Source organism: Elaeis guineensis, chromosome 13 (genome assembly GCF_000442705.2).
Source record: "Elaeis guineensis isolate ETL-2024a chromosome 13, EG11, whole genome shotgun sequence".
NCBI lineage: Eukaryota > Viridiplantae > Streptophyta > Magnoliopsida > Arecales > Arecaceae > Elaeis > Elaeis guineensis.
Window position 1 is genome coordinate 62,734,942 of NC_026005.2, and position 18,961 is coordinate 62,753,902.

Genomic DNA, 18,961 nt, shown 5'->3' on the forward strand with positions numbered 1-18,961 from the left:
TGCTTCAGCATGAGTGTGCTTCTTTTGCAGATCTTTCGTGGTGTTTAAGTGGCTTGATCGGCTCTCTTCCTCCGCCATATCAGGTTTTTTTGGAGTCTTGACACAACGGTACCTCACTTGGTTGACTTATAATTCACAAAGGTTTAATTAATAGATAAATCATAAAATTATAGATATACATAATAAATAATTAAAATATTTTTTATTAATTTATCAATAAAATATTTTAAAGATAAAAAAATAAAAAATATTATAATTTTTTTTTTCAGCAATCCAGAAAATATTGTTATCAATGATAGCCACGGTAATAAAACAAGTATCCAATTCCCAATGACAAGTCCAAACAGCGACAGTAATAAAACAAGGAGGCAATTCACAATGATAAGTCCAAGCAGTAAAAAGGTGAGATCGATAAAGATTGTAGGGACGATAAAGCCCATTCCTGGGAGATCTAAAGGAGTACTTTGAGTCTAAGCCATGCCCAACATATCCCTCCCCACATAAGAAGGACAGCCAACCTTCCCAGAAGCAACAAGGGTTTTAGTCGCTCTACCCTGCTGACAACTAATCACCAGGTAAATGAGATCACATCAGGTTGGCCAAACCAGAGGGAGAGATACACAGAGAGAAAGAGACGGACAAACAGAGAGGGAGGAAGGGGGAGAGAGAGAGATGAGCATGGTTTTCCTTGAGTCCCTCTTCTAAATATGGTGGAGACAGCAAGATCGCTCACCGTAGCTGTAAATTCTCACCCCGTGGTCAGGGTCTTGTTAGGTAGGTCTGTTGTTGATTCGCTAATTTTTGGATTTTCGAAAATTTTCTTTCTTTCGATGTTTGATGTCTAAACTTGTTCTTTTCACGGGCATGATTTATAGTGGTTTTTGGTGGGATCTTGAGCTTGGTTTTGGACATCGGAATTTGATTGTTGGTCTTCGATGGGCCATAGATTTTTCTTAGGATGGTTTTGGGGGTTGTTTTTCGATTTTGACCTTTCGATTCTGTAGTTCTGGCTCTGTTTAATTGAGATGACTGGCGATTTTTTCCCCTTATATTTTTGCCCCGAAATGAGGATTCTGTGGGTGTCTACTTGAATCTACGTGTTACTGTATCTTGTGAGCATGGATAAAGGCATATTTTTCATTGATTATTGATTAGAAAAATTCCATTTTTTTTTGAGTGTAAGATATTGATTTTATTGTCTGTCTCTTGGAAAATTAATTGGGTGGACGGCCTCAGTCTTAGATGAGCTATTTCTTGTTTTCTTTTTTTATCTCTAACTTTTCTTCAAGTTTGGGAACATGGATTTCTTCAGCCAAAATGCTCTAGCAAACTTAAAATTATGTACAGTTCCCCCCTCCCTTATTAGATTACGCTCGGTGTCTACTTAGGTTCGCTAGGTAGCTTATCAGATATTTTTTCATTTGGTCCAGGAAACTCCTTATGGATAGCTTAATGTTACTGTTTCATCTCAGATTAGTATAGTTGTGCTACTTTTCTTCGTTGCATAACTTTTTCTTGAAATTTTAATAGGATGTTTTAGTGTTGGAACTTAGAAAGAATGGATAGATTAGGATGTGTGATTGGATTTACTTTGGATCTATATAGGTTGTATTTTTATTACTGCAGCATTGTCTTGGAGATAAAATAAAGGAAGAATGAGGATGAGGAACAAACACCGGAAATCATCTGCTTTCCGTTGCAATGCAGGAAGCAGATGCTCTGTATCTTTAATTGTGTGGAGCTTGGTGGGATGCATCCTCATGATTCATTTCTATTCCCTGATCCATCAGAAGGATAGGGAAAAGATCCATATTGGTTCGAGCCATCTGTCTGTCACCAGAGAGTTGGAAGAGGTTGAGGAGGAGAATTTATATTTCCCACCCCCTAGAGGAAAGCGGTCACCGCATGCACTGAAACGAAGGGGACCACGAAAGCCGCCTTCGGTGGTTGATGAATTCTTAGATGAATCTTCTGAAGTGCATGCCCTTTTCTTTCCTCATCGAAAGAGTGCAGTGAATCCGAATAAGAAAGGGAATGACAGCATGTATTACTACCCGGGGAGATTGTGGTTGGACACAGAGGGAAATCCTATTCAAGCTCATGGAGGGGGAATTTTATTTGATGAGAGGACAGAGACCTACTACTGGTATGGTGAGAACAAAGATGGCCCAACTTACCAGGCACACAGGAAAGGAGCTGCACGGGTCAGTTGAAAGTTAGAATTTGTTTTGCTTAATTTTTGGTTTGGCAATATCATTTTCTTTCATCATAGTCAAAAACAATTTGCGACATAAATTATATATTGAAAGATATCCCTAATTGTTCAACATTGGAAACTTTAAATTGGTCCTTCTTTTTAGAGAATGGCAACTTTAAGTTTGTCAAGGACCATTGCTGTGTAATAACTCAAAGATTGATGTGATATATGTTATCAAGAGGAACTAGTAATTTCAGTTCACTTGCCATTAGGTTTTTAATATGCTACCTCTGCAATTGTCATTAAAGTTAATATCTTTTTAAGAAAGTGATAAAAATTTAATTTCACACTCAATAATTTTGCTTTCTCTTATCTTACTTTATTATAGATTGTATTACAAAATCCAAGAACTGGGAAAAAACTTTGTAAAGGTTATGTACTAGCGACATTGTTAATGCATTTAGAATGTGAATGCATTTTGCTTTCCTAGATAAATTATAAATAAAAATGTTTACTTGCTGTGGGAATCAACAAGGAATTCTAACCTAATAGACAATATGATAAACAGTTAGTCAAATGATGATGTTCATTTTTATGTTAAGTACCAAGAAGCATATATAACTTTAAGATAAGCAGCCAAAAAGGTTTTATGGGCGTGTAAAATGCCGTTGGCTTCCATAAATAAGGTATTAAGGAATTGAATATCTGCACCGAGATGAATATCTTGCTTCTGCTAGCTTGTTTTGAACTTACAGCCTCAAGTTTGGACTTGACCAGGACAGGTTGATATTTAGTGGACCTTAACTGAGTGACATGACCCACGATTAGGAGCCCAGTGTATAGCAGTGCAATTACTATGATCAAATAATAATTACTAAGATGTAAAATATCGATCAAAATTCATGAATCTAAATTTATATGATTTTCAAGATTCACTCATAAATAGGTATATCATCTTTTAAGTATAATTACTAAATCTCTACCTTTTTGAACTTAGCTAAGTGTAAATGGTGGTTTTAAGGCTTAATCTTGGCTTGTAACAACTTAGCATGGATTGATAATAGTAGATTTAGGTAAATAAGACCCCCCTTTTTTTAAAATTGATTAGTTTACAAATAAGTCATGCCAGCATGATTTTCATTTGCTTTACCATAATGCTACTGGGAAGTCATAAAACTATTAGGTGAACTCTTGTTTATCTTTCGTTTCTACCTTCAGCATTGTTCTATGATGACAGTAGATTTTCTCTTACACTGTTACAAGAAAAACAACATGATAAACAATTTAAATGGCAAACACATGCTATTGTGCCATTCTCATGGAAACAAGAAAAATTAGTGCATGAGATATACTAATGGATTTTTTGAAACAATTAGGAAAGAAAATAAAGAACTACTATAGTTTCATTTGTGAAAAATTCATCAACACCCAATGATCTAAAACCAGGTTGACTAGTTGAGTAGGAACTAGTATTGTTTCATTTGAAAAACTCATCTATAACCAAGGATCTGAAACTAAGTCAATTAATTTGAGCGATCACCTACCAACCTTTGGTGGCCAGGGTGAATCAAAGCTTGAAAATGTCCAATTCTATTTGACCTGACTAATGGGGTGGTCCAATTGTTTGGATTGCTTGATCAAACTAGGTTTGTCACATGAAGATAACTAGTTATTGGAAAATGAAACTGCTTTTAGCATTTTTCCATCTATCAAGGCAAACTAGAGGGTGGGTGATGGTAATGGGAGGAGGATAAAGGCAGTGGCTGAATGAGGCAACGCATTATTGCCTAAGATGTAGAGGTGGGGAGGGCCAAAAGTAGATGGAACTTATGCATCATCTTTTATAAGGAGTGTAGCAATTAGAGGAAAATTTGTGGCAGTGGAGTGGCAGGTGGAATAGAAATGGGATGGGAATAGCTAGATCTAATAAGATCCCATTTGGCATTAGTGTAGATATTAGAGCCTCGGCTAGTAGAGCTTTTGCTAGGAAAGCTTTTAATAAAAAGTCTTTTGTTAGTTGGTAACTACATTTTTGAAGTGCTATGAAACTTTAACATCTATTTGGTAATCAAATTGAGAAAATATTTTTAGTATCAAGAAATGATAATTAAGAACATTGCATAGTGCTTTCAATTGTCTAACTGTTTATAGCATCAAAAACTGTTATTATAATGTATTCTCAATTTATAAATTATCTGTTTTGAGTTTTATCTTTTTTAGTATTAAAATATAATAATATTTTTATGATATTATTATATTGTTATAACAGTAACATTCTAATATACTAATAAGATAATATTATTTTAATGTAATATTATAATAGTATTATGTTATTACATTATTGTATGTAATAATATTATTGTAACATAAGGTAACATAATATGCTATACTATAGTAAAATATAAGTTTATTATATTTTACTATATTATATTATATTGTTATTTTTTTGTATCATAAACTATTATTATAAAATTCTATAATTTAAATTTTTCTATATTTTTTAATCTAAATAATATAATAAATATTAGATATATTTTTGTAGGTGATTACCAAGTAAGAAAGAATATTATAATTTATAAGGTTGAAGCTCAAAATCCTTAAATGCATGATTATTGACAATAAAAAGACAAACTTAAATGATTATGTCTATGAAAGTATTGTAGGTTAATTTAAAAAATTTTCATTATAGGGACTTAGACCTAGGTTTCTTAGGTGCCTCTCCAAAAGATAAGCTTTTCGATGCATCTTGGGTAGTGCTTTTGCTTGAAAGCTCCAAATTGGAGCTTTTCTCTAGTTGACTTTCATCAACTTTTGAAGGGGAAAGCTATTTGAAATTCTTTTTTCCCCAAACATATCGAAATCACCTAAAAGATCTTTTCACCTTCCTAAAACCACTTTTTGGCCTTCCAAATGCAACACTGAATGGGGCCTAAGTAGGGGAGCTCATTATACTCTTTTTCTTTTTTTCTTCTTTTGCTTTAAGGTGGTTATTTAGGAGGGTGACCACTGCGGATGACTTGGATGCAAATCGGGGACAACATGGTTTGGGCAAATCGGGGACAACATGGTGTGGGGTCTTGGCACTTTGGTCTTTTGGAATAGAAGCTAAGTCATGTGGTCTGGTCATGGTTGACTAGTGGTTGAACCAAAGAATGTTGTACCATCTTGAATTGCCTAATTTGAGGCATACCAAATTGTATCGTGGGTGGACTGGCATGTTTTCACCTCTTGGTTCAAGAAATTGGCGAGGGAGGGAGAGAGGGAGAAGGAAAGAGAGGAAAAGAGGGAGGGAGGGAGAGAGAGAGGAAGGAAGGGAGGGAAAAAGGGAAAGACAAGGGGGAGAGATGTAGAGAGAAGGAGAGAGAGGGGGGAGAGAGGTAGAGAAGGAGACAAAAGCTCCCTTTGGTGTGGCGTAATAAGGACGGAGTCCCTATTTCAAAATGAAACACAGGCTTCATCCCCTTTTAATTGTTTTGAATTTTCTTTTTTAAGTGAAGTCGATAATTGCTGCCAACTTCACTTAATAAAATTGAGAAAAAAAATATTATGGGGACAGAGCCGCTATTTTGTTTCAGAATAGGGGCTCCACTCTTGTTACACTGTGTTGGAGGAGAGGGAGCTTGAAAGCCCTCTCACTTTCTTGGACTCTCTCTCTCTCTTGCCCCCTCGCTCCCTCTCTCTCTCTTCCTCCCTTCCTCCTCTCTCTTTCTCTTCCTCTCTCTCTAAACGAAACATGGACTCTGCATCTATCATGCAGTGCTGGAGGAGAGGGGCTCAAAAGCCTTCTCCCTCGCTTCCTCTCTCTCCCTTCCTCTCTCTCTCTCTCTCTATCCTCCCTCCCTCTCTAGTTTTTCTTTGTTGGCATGCATAGGAAAGGTAGGGCATAGTACCATACCATATCGTAGGGTACCACCGGCCTACTGACATGGATGCCAGTTCCAGTATTGTGGACCTTGGGTTGAACTACCAACTTGTGGCCCAAACATCAAATCAAGTTGCTAGGCTTTGAAACACTATCCGCATCTTATAATATATTTTTCCTTGATAGGTAAAATTCAAAATGTTGTTGTAAGAAAAGGAAAACTGCATGAAGCTTAGAATGGTCCGTCCTTTCCGAATTGCAGGCCATCTTAAATTTCCCTCACAATATGCTTTATAATAAGCCTTCTTCTTGGCAAGGTTGTCAAAAGCAAAGGACAGCCTTAAGGCAACAGAACCCCCTTATTGCATGAGGTGCTAGGCACCAAAGAGGCACTTGGCTGATGAAAGCAACATTGGTAATTTAATAAAAGTTCACTAAATGCATTTGAAATAAATGCTATGTGCATGAGGAAGAAATAAAAACATTATAAGATTACTATTCGAGTGTCAACATTAAAATCATGATTGTCTTGTAAATTAGATGTCGTGTTTCATATCTTTTAGAATAGCACATTAAAGTCCCCTTCCCGTATTTTCTTTTTAAACAAAATCCAGCAAAAATAAACCGTTGGACATCCTTTAGTAGCTACAGAATTCAGTCATGATAGCAAAGTACCACTTCCAAAAATATGTTTGAAGTTTAGAACAAAGCATAACACCAAAGGCAAAAAGTAAATCATCGGATATCCTAGAGTAGCCCTTTATTTATAAGGACTTCAATAGACCAATCCTCAAAGTAGAGCTAACAAAGCTCTGAAAAATAGGCCAGAAAAGGATATGAAGAGTACTGCTGGAACTTGGAGGGGCGCCTGCCTGGATGCCTTTTGCCCTATCCCAAGCATTCACCTAGGTATCGCCTTAATAGACTCACCTTGCCTTGGAATTGTTGAGGCATCGGGGGCTTCCTCATCTTGCTTGGTTGTCTAGGCACGCACCTGGAGCATATTTGACAACCTTGCTTCTTGCCTGCTCATTAGCCTTGTTATTTTCTTTTGTTAGATGGGGATAATGTTAGCCCTTTTGTTGTATACTACAAATATCCACATTCATCATTCCTGTTTCTTATTTGAATTATGTCAGGTGCTTCTTAGCTTCATGTCTTAGGAATGGTCTCTTAAAGGATTTGGACCTGTGTTATCTCTATAGATTTCTATTTTTGGACTTCTTTTTTTGTGTTCTTGCCGGTTGCCACATACACTTAGTTTGTAGGTCAAGCACAAAAGGCTGTATTTTCCTCAGCATCATGATAAGAATTCAGGGTGCAGTGGTTATATCCAATTAGTTAATTTCTTTAAGTCTAGTGAGGATTGTGTAACACCACCTCCATCTCTGCGTGGTTCAGTGTGGACCTTGACTTGTGGTCCCAATTTGGATGCATGTCCAAGAATGCCTAAAATATGGCAAGTGATCAGAATTTGGAATTGGGAACATATAAAATATATTTTGTGTTAAAGATTTAAGAAATTACTATTAATGCTTTGAATGTTGTAGATCAAAGTCATTAAAAATTAGTACTCATTAAGGTATATTATTTTTGCAGTTTCTTCATTTTGTTTGTTAACAAATGAAGTTTTTGTCTTGTTATTGGACACTCATTGATGTGATACATTTAAGATCTTGGCTTATATTATCCCAGCTGATATAAACCAATATATCTGAAGACATTGTCTAATACAATATCAGTAAATCAGCTGAGAGTATCTCAATTCTACCTCACATTTCCCACCTGTCGTCTTGATCAAGATATATTGAGATCTTGGTTCATCTTCGTATGGGTTGCCACCAAGATGGTTGATCTCTTAGTATTTAGCACTGTTAAAATCTAATTTATTAATTACTAGTCAATTCATACCAGAATGGTGTGTCATTTTTTAGTTCACACATTTCAATGATCACTTGTTTGATGTGTATGTTAAGAGGTGCATTACTACTAAATCTATAATCTTTGATGAAACTTAAGTATAATATTATTCTTTTGTAGTGAAATCAAAATGCATGGTCCTTTCAACACTACAAAGTACAAACTTAGCCAAAGAGGATCTTATGTTGTACCATGAAATTATTGATATCACAATCCTTGACAAAGCTCCAAAAGCATCATAACCAACAACTGATGTCAGTATGTTGGGATTTTGTTGGAGATCCATGTTGACCTGCTATTAAAAAGTATGCTTTTCCGTTGATACTCAATTTCCACAATTTGGTATTAGTGAGTCTTCCATGTATATGAAGTGCCCAAAATATATCTGATTCTAATTTGTGTTTACACTTTTTTTGTTCTTTTTTAGTATATCCAGATGCATGATTCAGTGTTACTATGGCTTTTGATCATCATTGTGGTCATCATCATCATCCCTTGAATATCACATCTCACATTACAAAAATTTTCAAGTACAGTCTATTCATCATTTATGTTTATGTTGTCCACAATATCTAGGTAATCAGTTGCTATTACTGCTAGTTCTATTTCCTCACCCTTACCCTATTTTTGCACTATGGCTGGTATGTTTTCCACAATATCTAGATAATCAGTTGATGCTACTGCATAATGCCATTTATAATTAATACCAATAGTGCTACTGCTATGCCCTTGGCCTTGCCCTAGCACGAAGATGCTGTCAACGTTGTTGGCATAAATGATACCATTACTTTCTTTTTCATAACGTTGTCATAGGTATGAAGGTTTGCTCATGCTTGATTACTTGCTTCCTCATCTATATCCTTCTTAGCTAAGAACTTGCATTGCTTGTATGTATCACTTGATCCAACATGTTTAAGCAAAAAAATATTGAAAATTTTTATCATTTAGGGCCTCTTTGGCAACACCTCGAGGTATTCAATGGGATCAGTGGTAGGCTGAAAATGGATTGGATATGGATCAGATACTAGCATATCCATATCCATATTTGTCTTATTTAATGAATACAGATACGGATATGGATGTTAGTCGGATGCAAAAATTCATATCCATATTTGTTTTAAACAGATATGGATAGAAATCAAATACCGAAAGTATGGATATAAATACAGATATAAGTCGAATGATTAAACTTTATGACCATAAAAATCAAAGATATTACTATATAGATCATAAATCAAGTTAATAGCATGTTAATATGGTTATTTATTTTCCTACAAAATTCATGAGTGCTATATAAAATTAAATATAATTACAAATGGAATTGGATATTCGGATACAAATTGGATAGTTGTCTATCTATATCCATACCCATTTTTCTTTAACGGATATGGATACGGATACACAAATATTAGTCGGATGCTCAAATTTCTATCCATATCTAGATAGCTTCGAATATGAAAACGGATCCGAACGGATATTAACTGATCCTTCACCCCTAATGGGTGGGGAAAATGGAAGGGGGAGAAAGGGAGGGAGAGTGTGATGGAAGGGGGTTGTGCATGCTCAATCCTAGCTGGATTAAAAGAACTTGTGGAGACATTTTTTAAGATCTTGTTGGGAATGGGCCTGTGACCCCTGCAGTCTCCCTCTTTATTCTCTTGCGATCTCTCTCTTGCCCCTTTCTGTGCTCTCTTCCCTGCCAATCCAGCCAGACCCAGCAAGGATGTTGCCAAACTGGCCCCTAGATGGGAAGAAATCCTAGAAACTCTCAAAACACAGGCTCAGCTCTTCAAATTATGGATGAAATTCTATTTTAGGTGTATTTTACTTTCAAATAATTGATCCAGATTTAAATTTGGTTCCAAATGAGGTTGGAAGAGTTCTGGAGGCAAGAGTTTAACTTGCTATCTTGAATGAAGAAATTTAGGTTTGACTATGTGATTTAATATGCTGCATATTTGCTATTACATAGCCATCCTTATTGTAGTGAGATGCCATGGCTCACCCAATTGTGTACAATACATATTATACATGCAAATGTAAGCTGTACTTCATGTACTGCACTGTTAAACATATGATATCTGCACAACGTATGGCACAGCATATCGTGGGAAGCTAACCATTGGTTTTTGACAATCATCAGCAGAAAGTATTAAATTATTTATTATAAAAATAATATTATTTATTATTTAGGATACTATAACTACAGAAAAGGAATAACTTGCGTACCAATCAGTGCAAAATCTACCACTAACCATCATCATGGATCATAGCATATTGATGGATATGGTAAAATACTGGAATATCAAGTATTCTTTTATTGTTAGGGTTGATATCAGTTGAATATCAAGTATTCTTTTATTTTTAGTGTTGAGATCAGAGAAGGGCACATGGTTAAAGAAATTGCATGTTCAATTGTTGCACAACTAAATTTTCTGTTCCTAGACTTTTGACTATCATTGTTTTGAGTTCATTGGCATGCAGGGGCAAAACTCTTTCATGGTGCAAGGACAAATTTCAGTGTCTAGAAGTGTGACGTTGTTCTTTATACCATGTGTTGGCTTGTATTATAATCAATAAGTGATGCACGATGATGGTATCAGCAAGAATTCAGTCCTTTCTGCCTTGTGTTTTCTTTTTTCTAATATCTTACTCCTTGTACCTAATTATGGTAAGAGTGTGTGGCATTAGAGATCGAAATTCGATGAGCAAGTGTTGGACTAAATAACTATCTCATTAATCATGTGCTCAATATGTGCAATCTGAAGATGGAAACGTAATTTGCAAGTCAGCACATGACAGTTGCCTTGTATTGTCAATGATTTGATTTTATAGTGCCAAATACTAAAAAAATGCAAGAAACATAAATGGACAATACACAAACTTCCTTTTTTGAGAATACATTGGTTATTTGCCAGTCCTAGGTTTGAACCTAAGATCTCTCACTGGGAGAGGTAGTGCTGACCAGCCAAGCTACTAGCTGCTGGCATGATTAAGAATATGCAGAAATTGGTACTTTTGCATGCTGCAATAAGTTATGCATGACAATACTCACTATAATGGATATCATGCAATTTGTTGAATTTTATGGAATGTGTGCATTTTGCAAGATTTCTTTTTTCCTTGTGGTGGCCATTACAAAATTCAATCTCATCTTTTAAATTTGAAACATCTTTATCTTTGTGTGCTCATCTCTGCTTGCATTCACCAATCAAAAAAACATGAGGAGTGCTTTAGTACCATAGAATAAGTAAAGGATATGAGATTTTGGCTTGTTAAGCAATATTTAAGTGGTCTTACCCAGTACCTGCATAGTCTCTCTATTTATAATGATAGATAAAAGCTTCTCAACCATTGCCATCACCACATAATTTCTGTGTAGATTTGTAAACTTCTTAATTCTCTCACATTCAGAGAAGCCAACAAAATCTCATCCCTTATCAAATAATCCACCCCCTCCCCACCCTCCCAAGAGAGAGAGATGCACAGAACTCTCATTTGGGAAAGAAAAGTAACAGATATTTTTATACATTTTGCGATATTCAAAAATTCTAAAAAAACACTCATACTATCATGATTGTGACAAAAATCATGTATATTGATTTTTAGAGAAACTGCCTTTTTCGAAAGCTGTCAGTTTTTCCCCCACTCCAGCAAAGTCTCTGAGCCTATCACGCCCGCGTGTGCACACAAAAGGAATATTTGGAGAAGCTGAGTTTACAAAGATCTGGCCCTAAATGACAATTGAGGTTTGAATTTGGATACTGATACTGAGCATTCTAACCATAGTAATTCACTCAGCTGCTTGCTTAGACATCTATTAGATATTTCAATGAGCTCATTCGTGTAAATATTTCTTGGTTCTACTGGTTCCAATGAAATGAATCTGACATCTCGGTGCATGCACATGCATGATAAACATCTCTGTTGTCATCATGCTCCTCATTATTATATGTCTAACCATATTTACATTGGAAATCATAACTAATGATTTGTTAAAATGATATTTGAATAACATTGATTATTATGAGACCTTGCACCCGCCAAGAAAGACCACAACCTTGCCTTTATTTCAATTTTTCATTGTTCATAGTTGATCCATCTATTAGATGAATTTATAGAATGCCTTTCTTCATAATCACCTCTTTGAGCATGTTAAATTCCCTCTTGACTGTTCCCATTCTCTGCTCAATGTTTTTTTTCCTGGTTATGTTATTTGCTAAATGTCCTTCACCTATATTGGGCCATTTAGAATATTAAAGAAGCCTCGTTTGCCTAGTTTAAACAATTCCATTACCATCTTTCGTGCTAGCATTTCATGAGTTCGATCGCTCTTATGTTATTGTAAGTTGAAACTCTATTAGTGTATACAGTTCTTTTCCTTATATTGGCATTGGTGATACTACTGTGAGTGATGACATCTGAATTTGCATTCCCATTATTTCCCATTAGAATCATAGTTCGGGGTGTGCCGAATTGTACCGGTGGCCAATAAGTGGGGTTCGGGCATTCGATTCAGAATGCCAACAAAAATGGAGTGAGAGAGAAGGAAGGAGAGGGAGGGAGAGAGGAGGGGAGGGAAAGAGATGGAAAGGTTGGTGGTGGCCCGTTGAGGCCGTCGGAGGGCCGCCAAGGCCTCCGGGGCTCTACGGTCCTCCATGAGAGAGATTAGAGAGGAGAGAGAGAGAGGGGAGGAAGAGAAATGGAGGGAGAGGAAGGTGGTGCAAAGGCCGTTGGAGGGCCGTCGTGGTCGCTAGACAGTGGAAATCCATTCGGGGGTGCCACGGATTCAAAATAGGGGTGAGCTGCCCCTGTTCATCATTTTTTTTTAAATGTGATAAATAGGGGACTCATCCTTCTTTCGAACCCACCGCGCCTGCGAGTGGATTGTTGCGTCCGATGGCCATTCGACTGCCGTCTGATAGCCTCCCCACCGCCTTCCCCTTCTATTTCTTTCCCTCCCTTGCTTTCTCTATCTCTCTCTCTAATCTTTCTCGTGGAGGATCATAGAGATCCGGAGGCCCTCCGAGCGCCTTGGAGACCCTCCGAGGGCCTTTGCGGTCCTTCGGTGGCCACCACGGACATCTCCGCAAGCCTTTCTCTCCCTCCCTCCCCCTTTCTCTCTCTCTCTCTTCCTCCCTGGTTTTGTCTTGTTTTTGTGTCGGTTTGGGCCTGGTACGATCCAGTATGGGGGTGTACCAGCTCGTGCTGTCGGTCAGTTAGTACGGGATCCAGTTTCGAGTCGGCGAACCTTGATTGGAATCATCATGTCAGCATTATATTGGTCCTTTAATTCCCTTCATTGCTATTTGCATTGATAGGCTGCCTTCTTTCTAATTGTAGTTATTAGTGGCTTTGCACAAATTTGATCTAATTAGTCATGCCTAATTTATTGTAAATGCATCATTGTTTCCTTTTGTAACTTCATTTGTTCATTCTAATAATGGCAAGCCTCTGATTCATCCTACTCTCATTATTATTGGATGTTTGTAGTAGCATATGTCTGCCTTGACCATCTCTAATAAGACATATGCATGTTGCTTTCATGGTGAACCAATTTAACAGTGCTGTTAGGCTTTTAGCTCTCTTGCACCTTCTCTGGCAGTACTTATGCACCTGTGATTTTTATTTATTTGCTTTTGCCTTGCTGGAACTCAAATCCTTCACCTCTGTTGATTCGGCTTGTGATTCTATCAATTGGCATTACACCACTTGCTTTTGCATTTCTCTCTAGTTTTTGTCATATTTTGAGAAAGCAGAAAATAAGATTTTTCTCTTGGTCTACTGCCAAAGCTAGGTGCTGTAGGACAGCTCATACAGCTATACAGAAATTATTTTGCACTTATGCATTCTTTTTTCTTAGGGAATCATATGGCTACTTCAATTCTTTGTATCTGTAATAGCAGTAAGGTCTAATCAGATTAATAGTTATCCAGTCCTTTAAGAGCAAATTATAGTTATGGTTGAGCACCATTTTGTTAACAATTCTATTTTCATCTCATTTTCCTGTCTCTTGTCTAAAATGCAGCCTTGGAACTTCATCATGGGCATGTACAGTTTTGCTCCTTTATACATAGGTTAATTTTCAGACTCTAATATATTATAACTTAGGGGGTTATCTAAGGAATACATTTTTAGGCTTGTCTAAGGGATACCTTCTGACTCACTTTTGTATGAGAGGGCCTTTACCTATTTTAGTCTCTTAAAAATCAATCAAATAAGTATAGCCAGTTCCATAGTCAGATACAACAGCATTATGTACCTTAAAAGCACAAAGAAAATAAAAAAAATGAAGAAATATACACACAAACAAAGGGAGGGAGAGAGAGAGAGAGAGAGTAGATCTTTATTATTCATGGTCTCCCATGTGCATAGAACAAGTATCAATATACCCTATATGCCATTAACAATTTAACTAGTTAGAAAAAAATTAATCAATCTAAATACTTAATCTTTAATATCTACATAGAGGATTATTGCATTAGTGCAACTTATCCAATCCTCATTCGTCAAATTTGACAAAGAACATTAGGATGGGCCATCTGGTCATTTGTCATCATTGCACAACAATAACTTCACGTATCATGTGAGCTCGAATTTATTGACTTCTTTGCAAGTTTATTAATGTTGACCCATCCGCTCATTTGTCATCACTGCAAAAACAATAACTTCACTTATCATATGAGCTCCAATTTATTGACTTCTTTGCAAGTTTATTAATGTTGTACGGTTCAATATTTTTTTCTAGTTTGAGTGACATTGGTTGACCAATCATGTATGAGATGGGTGGGAATGTATTATTGGTTTGCGCTGTTTATGATGTAACTTCTTTTTTATTGTTCTCCCTGTGAAAAAAGTATAATATCTAGCATGGAAGAACATTCTTTTGGATGTCTTATGAGTGAATATTTGTTCCTTTCTACCAATATTATGTTAGTGAGAATTTTATTATAGTTTAATGCAAGCAAAAGTGGCTATTCTACTCTCAAGACAGTGTAAGCATCTCATTCTCTCTTTTCATAAAGCATATGGAGTTCTTTAGGCACCGATGTGATCTTGAAATCAAGTAAGCGGGAAATCTTATAGGATATTCTAGTGTTTGCTGAACTAGTATCGTGACCTGCATTTATTAGGTATTGGCTTGAACAGTATAGCAGCATATGTATTGACACATGGTATGTAGCAGTTTACCGGTCAGGGTGCTAGTGCAGCCAAATGATTTTATTTTTTATTTTTATTTTTTTTGGTTTTTGAGGTTTTTATGGTAGACTGTATTGGTGCAAGGGTTTGAGGTTGTGAGAGGGAGAGAGGAAGAGTTTGGAGGTGGCGGCCTACCAGATCCCTTGAGGGAGGCATCCTCTATTTCTGGCAAAGGGGGGAGAGGGGTGGAGGAAGTAGCAGCATTGGAGATTCAATAAGGTAGTATCATTGTCAGCAGCAGAGGGAGGAGAGTGGAGGAGGAAGTGGTGGCATTGGAGATCCAGCGATGTGGCATCGCCATGAGTTGCAGACAAGGGAGAGGGGAGGAAAGAGTAGGTGGAGGAGGTTGGAGATGGGGACTGGGGATTTCGAGGATAGGGGTTGAAGGGGTTTTAAAACCCTTGGGAGGGGTTGGTTTTTCCCAAGCAAACCAGGTTAGTACTGCCCGAAATGTGGGGGAATTGGTCTATTCGGCTGGTTTGGCTCAGCTTGGACATCCTTTGCTTTGTTTTAAAAGTCCAAACTGTCCTGGTTCCTAACTGATTCAGTATGGTATGCCCCAAATTGGTCAGTCTGGGATCATTTGCAAACCTTGCAATCTTTTATATAACACAATTTTGATTATGAACTTTCTGTTTTTGTGATTGTCAACTTAGTTTGCTGTGTCTGAAGTGATCAAAACTTCCATGTTCAAGCTGTTCAAAACTTCCAAGTCAGGGTCGCAATCATGATGTGTGACCATACTGCTTGTTCTAGTTTCTAATGTCCTTTATAAAGTGATAATTGTTTATGTCAACATGTTTGAACTAGCATTTGTCATTCGGGAGAATAAATTCCTTTTTTTTCTTTTTCCTTCTTTGGTGGAGTATGATGGCTATTGCTATTTTTGTAGCCTCAAGGTCCCCAATATATGCTAGACATACCTGTCTGCCAAGTACTTTTATTTGCTTGATTAATAATTCTGGTGATGATTTATAAAATTTAAATCACAAGAAAATAAAATACACAGAATTGATTAAAGTAATTATTGATTTAGTAGATTAGGCATATGATTAGTCTGTGGGTAGAGCTCTCTTGGACAAACTTAGACTTCAACTAGGCTATTCTGGTCATGCTTATGTTTGTATTGTGGGCATCTTTGGTGGTGAGGTGCCTAAGGACTGGTGTTCTCTTTCACTGAAGCTGGAGCTTAGTTTTTGAATTTGACATCTGACTGATCAATATCTTGAGGTAGCTATTGACTTGTCAGACTTTATCTGTACTAAGGTAAAAGGAGGCAGTGAACTTAGTTCTGTGCTTGATTAGTAGACTGGTAAGCTTTTTTGTCCCATCCCTTAATAATATTTTGTTTATCCATTTTTAGGAAATCAGCTGCACAGCTGGATAGACGTTTAATTATAGATCTTTTTTATGTCCGACGTGCTAATGGTCACAGTCTGCATGGTTATGCCGTATGGGTTATGGACTGATTTTGGGGAGTTGATCTAGAAAATGATTGGATGGTACTGATGAACAATTGCACCAAGGTGCACTTGTAGATCCAGAGTTGTAATTTTGTGTGAAATTTTCTAGTTCTGGTGAACAGTTCCATTGGTGGCATTGATTTTACATGAGAGGAGGTTGAAAGGGTTGTGTGCAGGATAGTGCTTGTACATAAAAGAGAAGTCACTGAGACTGAAATGAAATGAGTGAAAGGAGGATCAGTTGTGATACAAGTCTATTTGCTCTGTTTATATTATGGAACTGGATTCTCAGCTTAGGCTTGCTTGACTTAAAATGAGTAGGCTTCAGAGGAGTGTGCTTTTGAGGTCTATGTAGCTCACAAGCCACACCTTATACCTATTTTTGATATAATGAAGAGAAAAATCCAAGAATTTGTAAGACCTATATTATCTCTGACATTGTAGTATGTTGCAAGAGCCAGCTTTATATGTGCTTCAAACTCAACTAAAATGTTTGCTTCCATCTTACAGTTATATCTGGATATGATATCTCCAACTTTTACGTTTTGGGGCTTAATCGGCTTTCATAAATTTCGAACTAAACTCATAAGCATTTCGTTGTTCCCCAGGTGGACATCATTGGAGTTAGTTGCTACTCTTCGAAGGATTTGTGGGAATGGACGAATGAAGGTGTTGTGCTCTCAGGAGAAGAAACCAATGCCTCCCATGACCTACATGTGTCCAATGTGCTTGAGAGACCCAAAGTGATATACAATGATGTGAGTGGTCGGTATGTCATGTGGATGCACATAGATGATGCTAACTACACCAAAGCTTCAGTGGGTGTCGCTGTCAGTGACTCCCCAACAGGACCTTTCACATATCTTTATAGCTTCCGTCCGCATGGTTTTGACAGTAGGGACATGACCATCTTCAAAGATGATGACGGCAAGGCCTATCTTATCTACTCTTCTGAGGACAACAGTGAGCTCCATGTTGGTCCATTAACTGATGATTACCTCAATGTCACGAGCGTGATGAGGAGGATTCTGGTGGCACAACATAGGGAAGCTCCTGCCTTGTTCAAGTATCAAGGAACCTACTACATGATCACTTCTGGTTGTACTGGGTGGGCTCCAAACAGAGCACTGGCTCATGCAGCAGAGTCAATCATGGGCCCTTGGGAAACAATGGGAAATCCTTGCATTGGAGGGAACAAGATTTTCAGGTCGACGACATTCTTTGCTCAGAGCACATTTGTAGTCCCGCTGCTGGGGTTGCCTGGTTCATTCATCTTCATGGCAGATCGGTGGAATCCATCAGAGCTGAGGGATTCCAGGTATATGTGGCTGCCTTTAACCGTCGGAGGAATGGCTGATGAGCCTCTAGAGTACAATTTTGGGTTCCCATTGTGGTCCAGAGTGTCCATTTATTGGCACAGAAGATGGAGGCTCCCAGAAGGGTGGAGAACTGCATAAATCTGGAGTCTTTACAGTCCTTTCAAATGATGATGTCTAGATCATTCAGCTTCTATTCATGGTGTGAATATATTTTTCCTATATGTGCAGTTTTTGGTGATTACTCTCTTTTTTGGAGGATTTGATTCTCCTCTCAAAGGAGATTGTTGTAATGTATGTTAGGCTGTTGTGGGATAACTAATCCAACTTCATGTTACTTTCTATCAACAAGAGGGGGAGGGAACACTTGGGAGGGTTAATTATCATTCAAATCTTTAATGCCATATATGTTTTTATGGAGTTCTTGGGCACATGGAATTAGCATTTGTTATGTTAGATCTGTTTTTGCTTCCTGGATTGGTTCATTTGCAAACTGTTGTCACTAGTGTGGGTAACATTAGGGGTGGCGATCGGGTCGGGTCGGGTCGATGTTGGTCAAGTTAAAAAATCATCAATTTGAACCTGATCCGTTTATTAAACAGGTCAAAAATTCAGATCTGTTTTTGCTTTTTGGATTGGTTCATATGCAATCTGTTGTCACTGGCGCGGGTAACATGCTCTGTTATTATTGCCCTTTCCTGGGTCCACCCCAGTAGGATGCGGGACAAAAAATGTTCTGGCCAGAATCTGAGCAATAATGTGGTCTAATTTTCTGACCAGAGCCAGGTTAAAGAAGGTCGACAAAAGCAACAGATGTACTTTTAGTTATGAAGATTGTGGTGACTTATGACAATTTGGCAGGCTTTTCTAAAGTATTGTTGTGTGAGTTGTTTCATTGAGAAGTATGCTTGTCCCTCATCTTCATATTTATAGTAACCTGAAGCTTCCTGAGAGATTCTGAAATTTAGTCTGTGACTTAACCTATTATACCTTCATCAATGCA

The 18,961-nt window shown here is 37.4% G+C and overlaps 1 protein-coding gene across 5 annotated transcripts; it reads left to right on the top strand.

The window, feature by feature from the left end:
* Positions 1-491: 491 nt before the first annotated feature.
* LOC105060684 (uncharacterized) lies at positions 492-18,202 on the top strand. 5 transcript variants are annotated; one of them, XM_010944482.4, is made up of 3 exons: positions 492-774; positions 1,708-2,204; positions 17,251-18,202. In XM_010944482.4, the coding sequence occupies exons 1-3, from the start codon at positions 708-710 to the stop codon at positions 18,097-18,099; spliced, it is 1,413 nt and encodes a 470-aa protein (XP_010942784.1). In that variant the 5' UTR covers positions 492-707; the 3' UTR covers positions 18,100-18,202. The 5 variants fall into 5 exon arrangements, with proteins under 5 accessions (XP_010942784.1, XP_073103512.1, XP_073103511.1 ...); XM_073247411.1 differs by having other exon boundaries at positions 601-740; XM_073247410.1 differs by having other exon boundaries at positions 604-740; positions 1,627-2,204.
* Positions 18,203-18,961: the final 759 nt, after the last annotated feature.

Bases quoted from the DNA above. Each gene is read 5' to 3' on its own strand.
- LOC105060684 (XM_010944482.4), top strand. From the start codon at position 708: ATGGTGGAGACAGCAAGATCGCTCACCGTAGCTGTAAATTCTCACCCC. The intron at 775-1,707 runs GTAGGTCTGTTG...GTTGCAATGCAG, and splicing joins CGTGGTCAGGGTCTTGTTAG to GAAGCAGATGCTCTGTATCT. The intron at 2,205-17,250 runs GTCAGTTGAAAG...GTTGTTCCCCAG, and splicing joins ACAGGAAAGGAGCTGCACGG to GTGGACATCATTGGAGTTAG.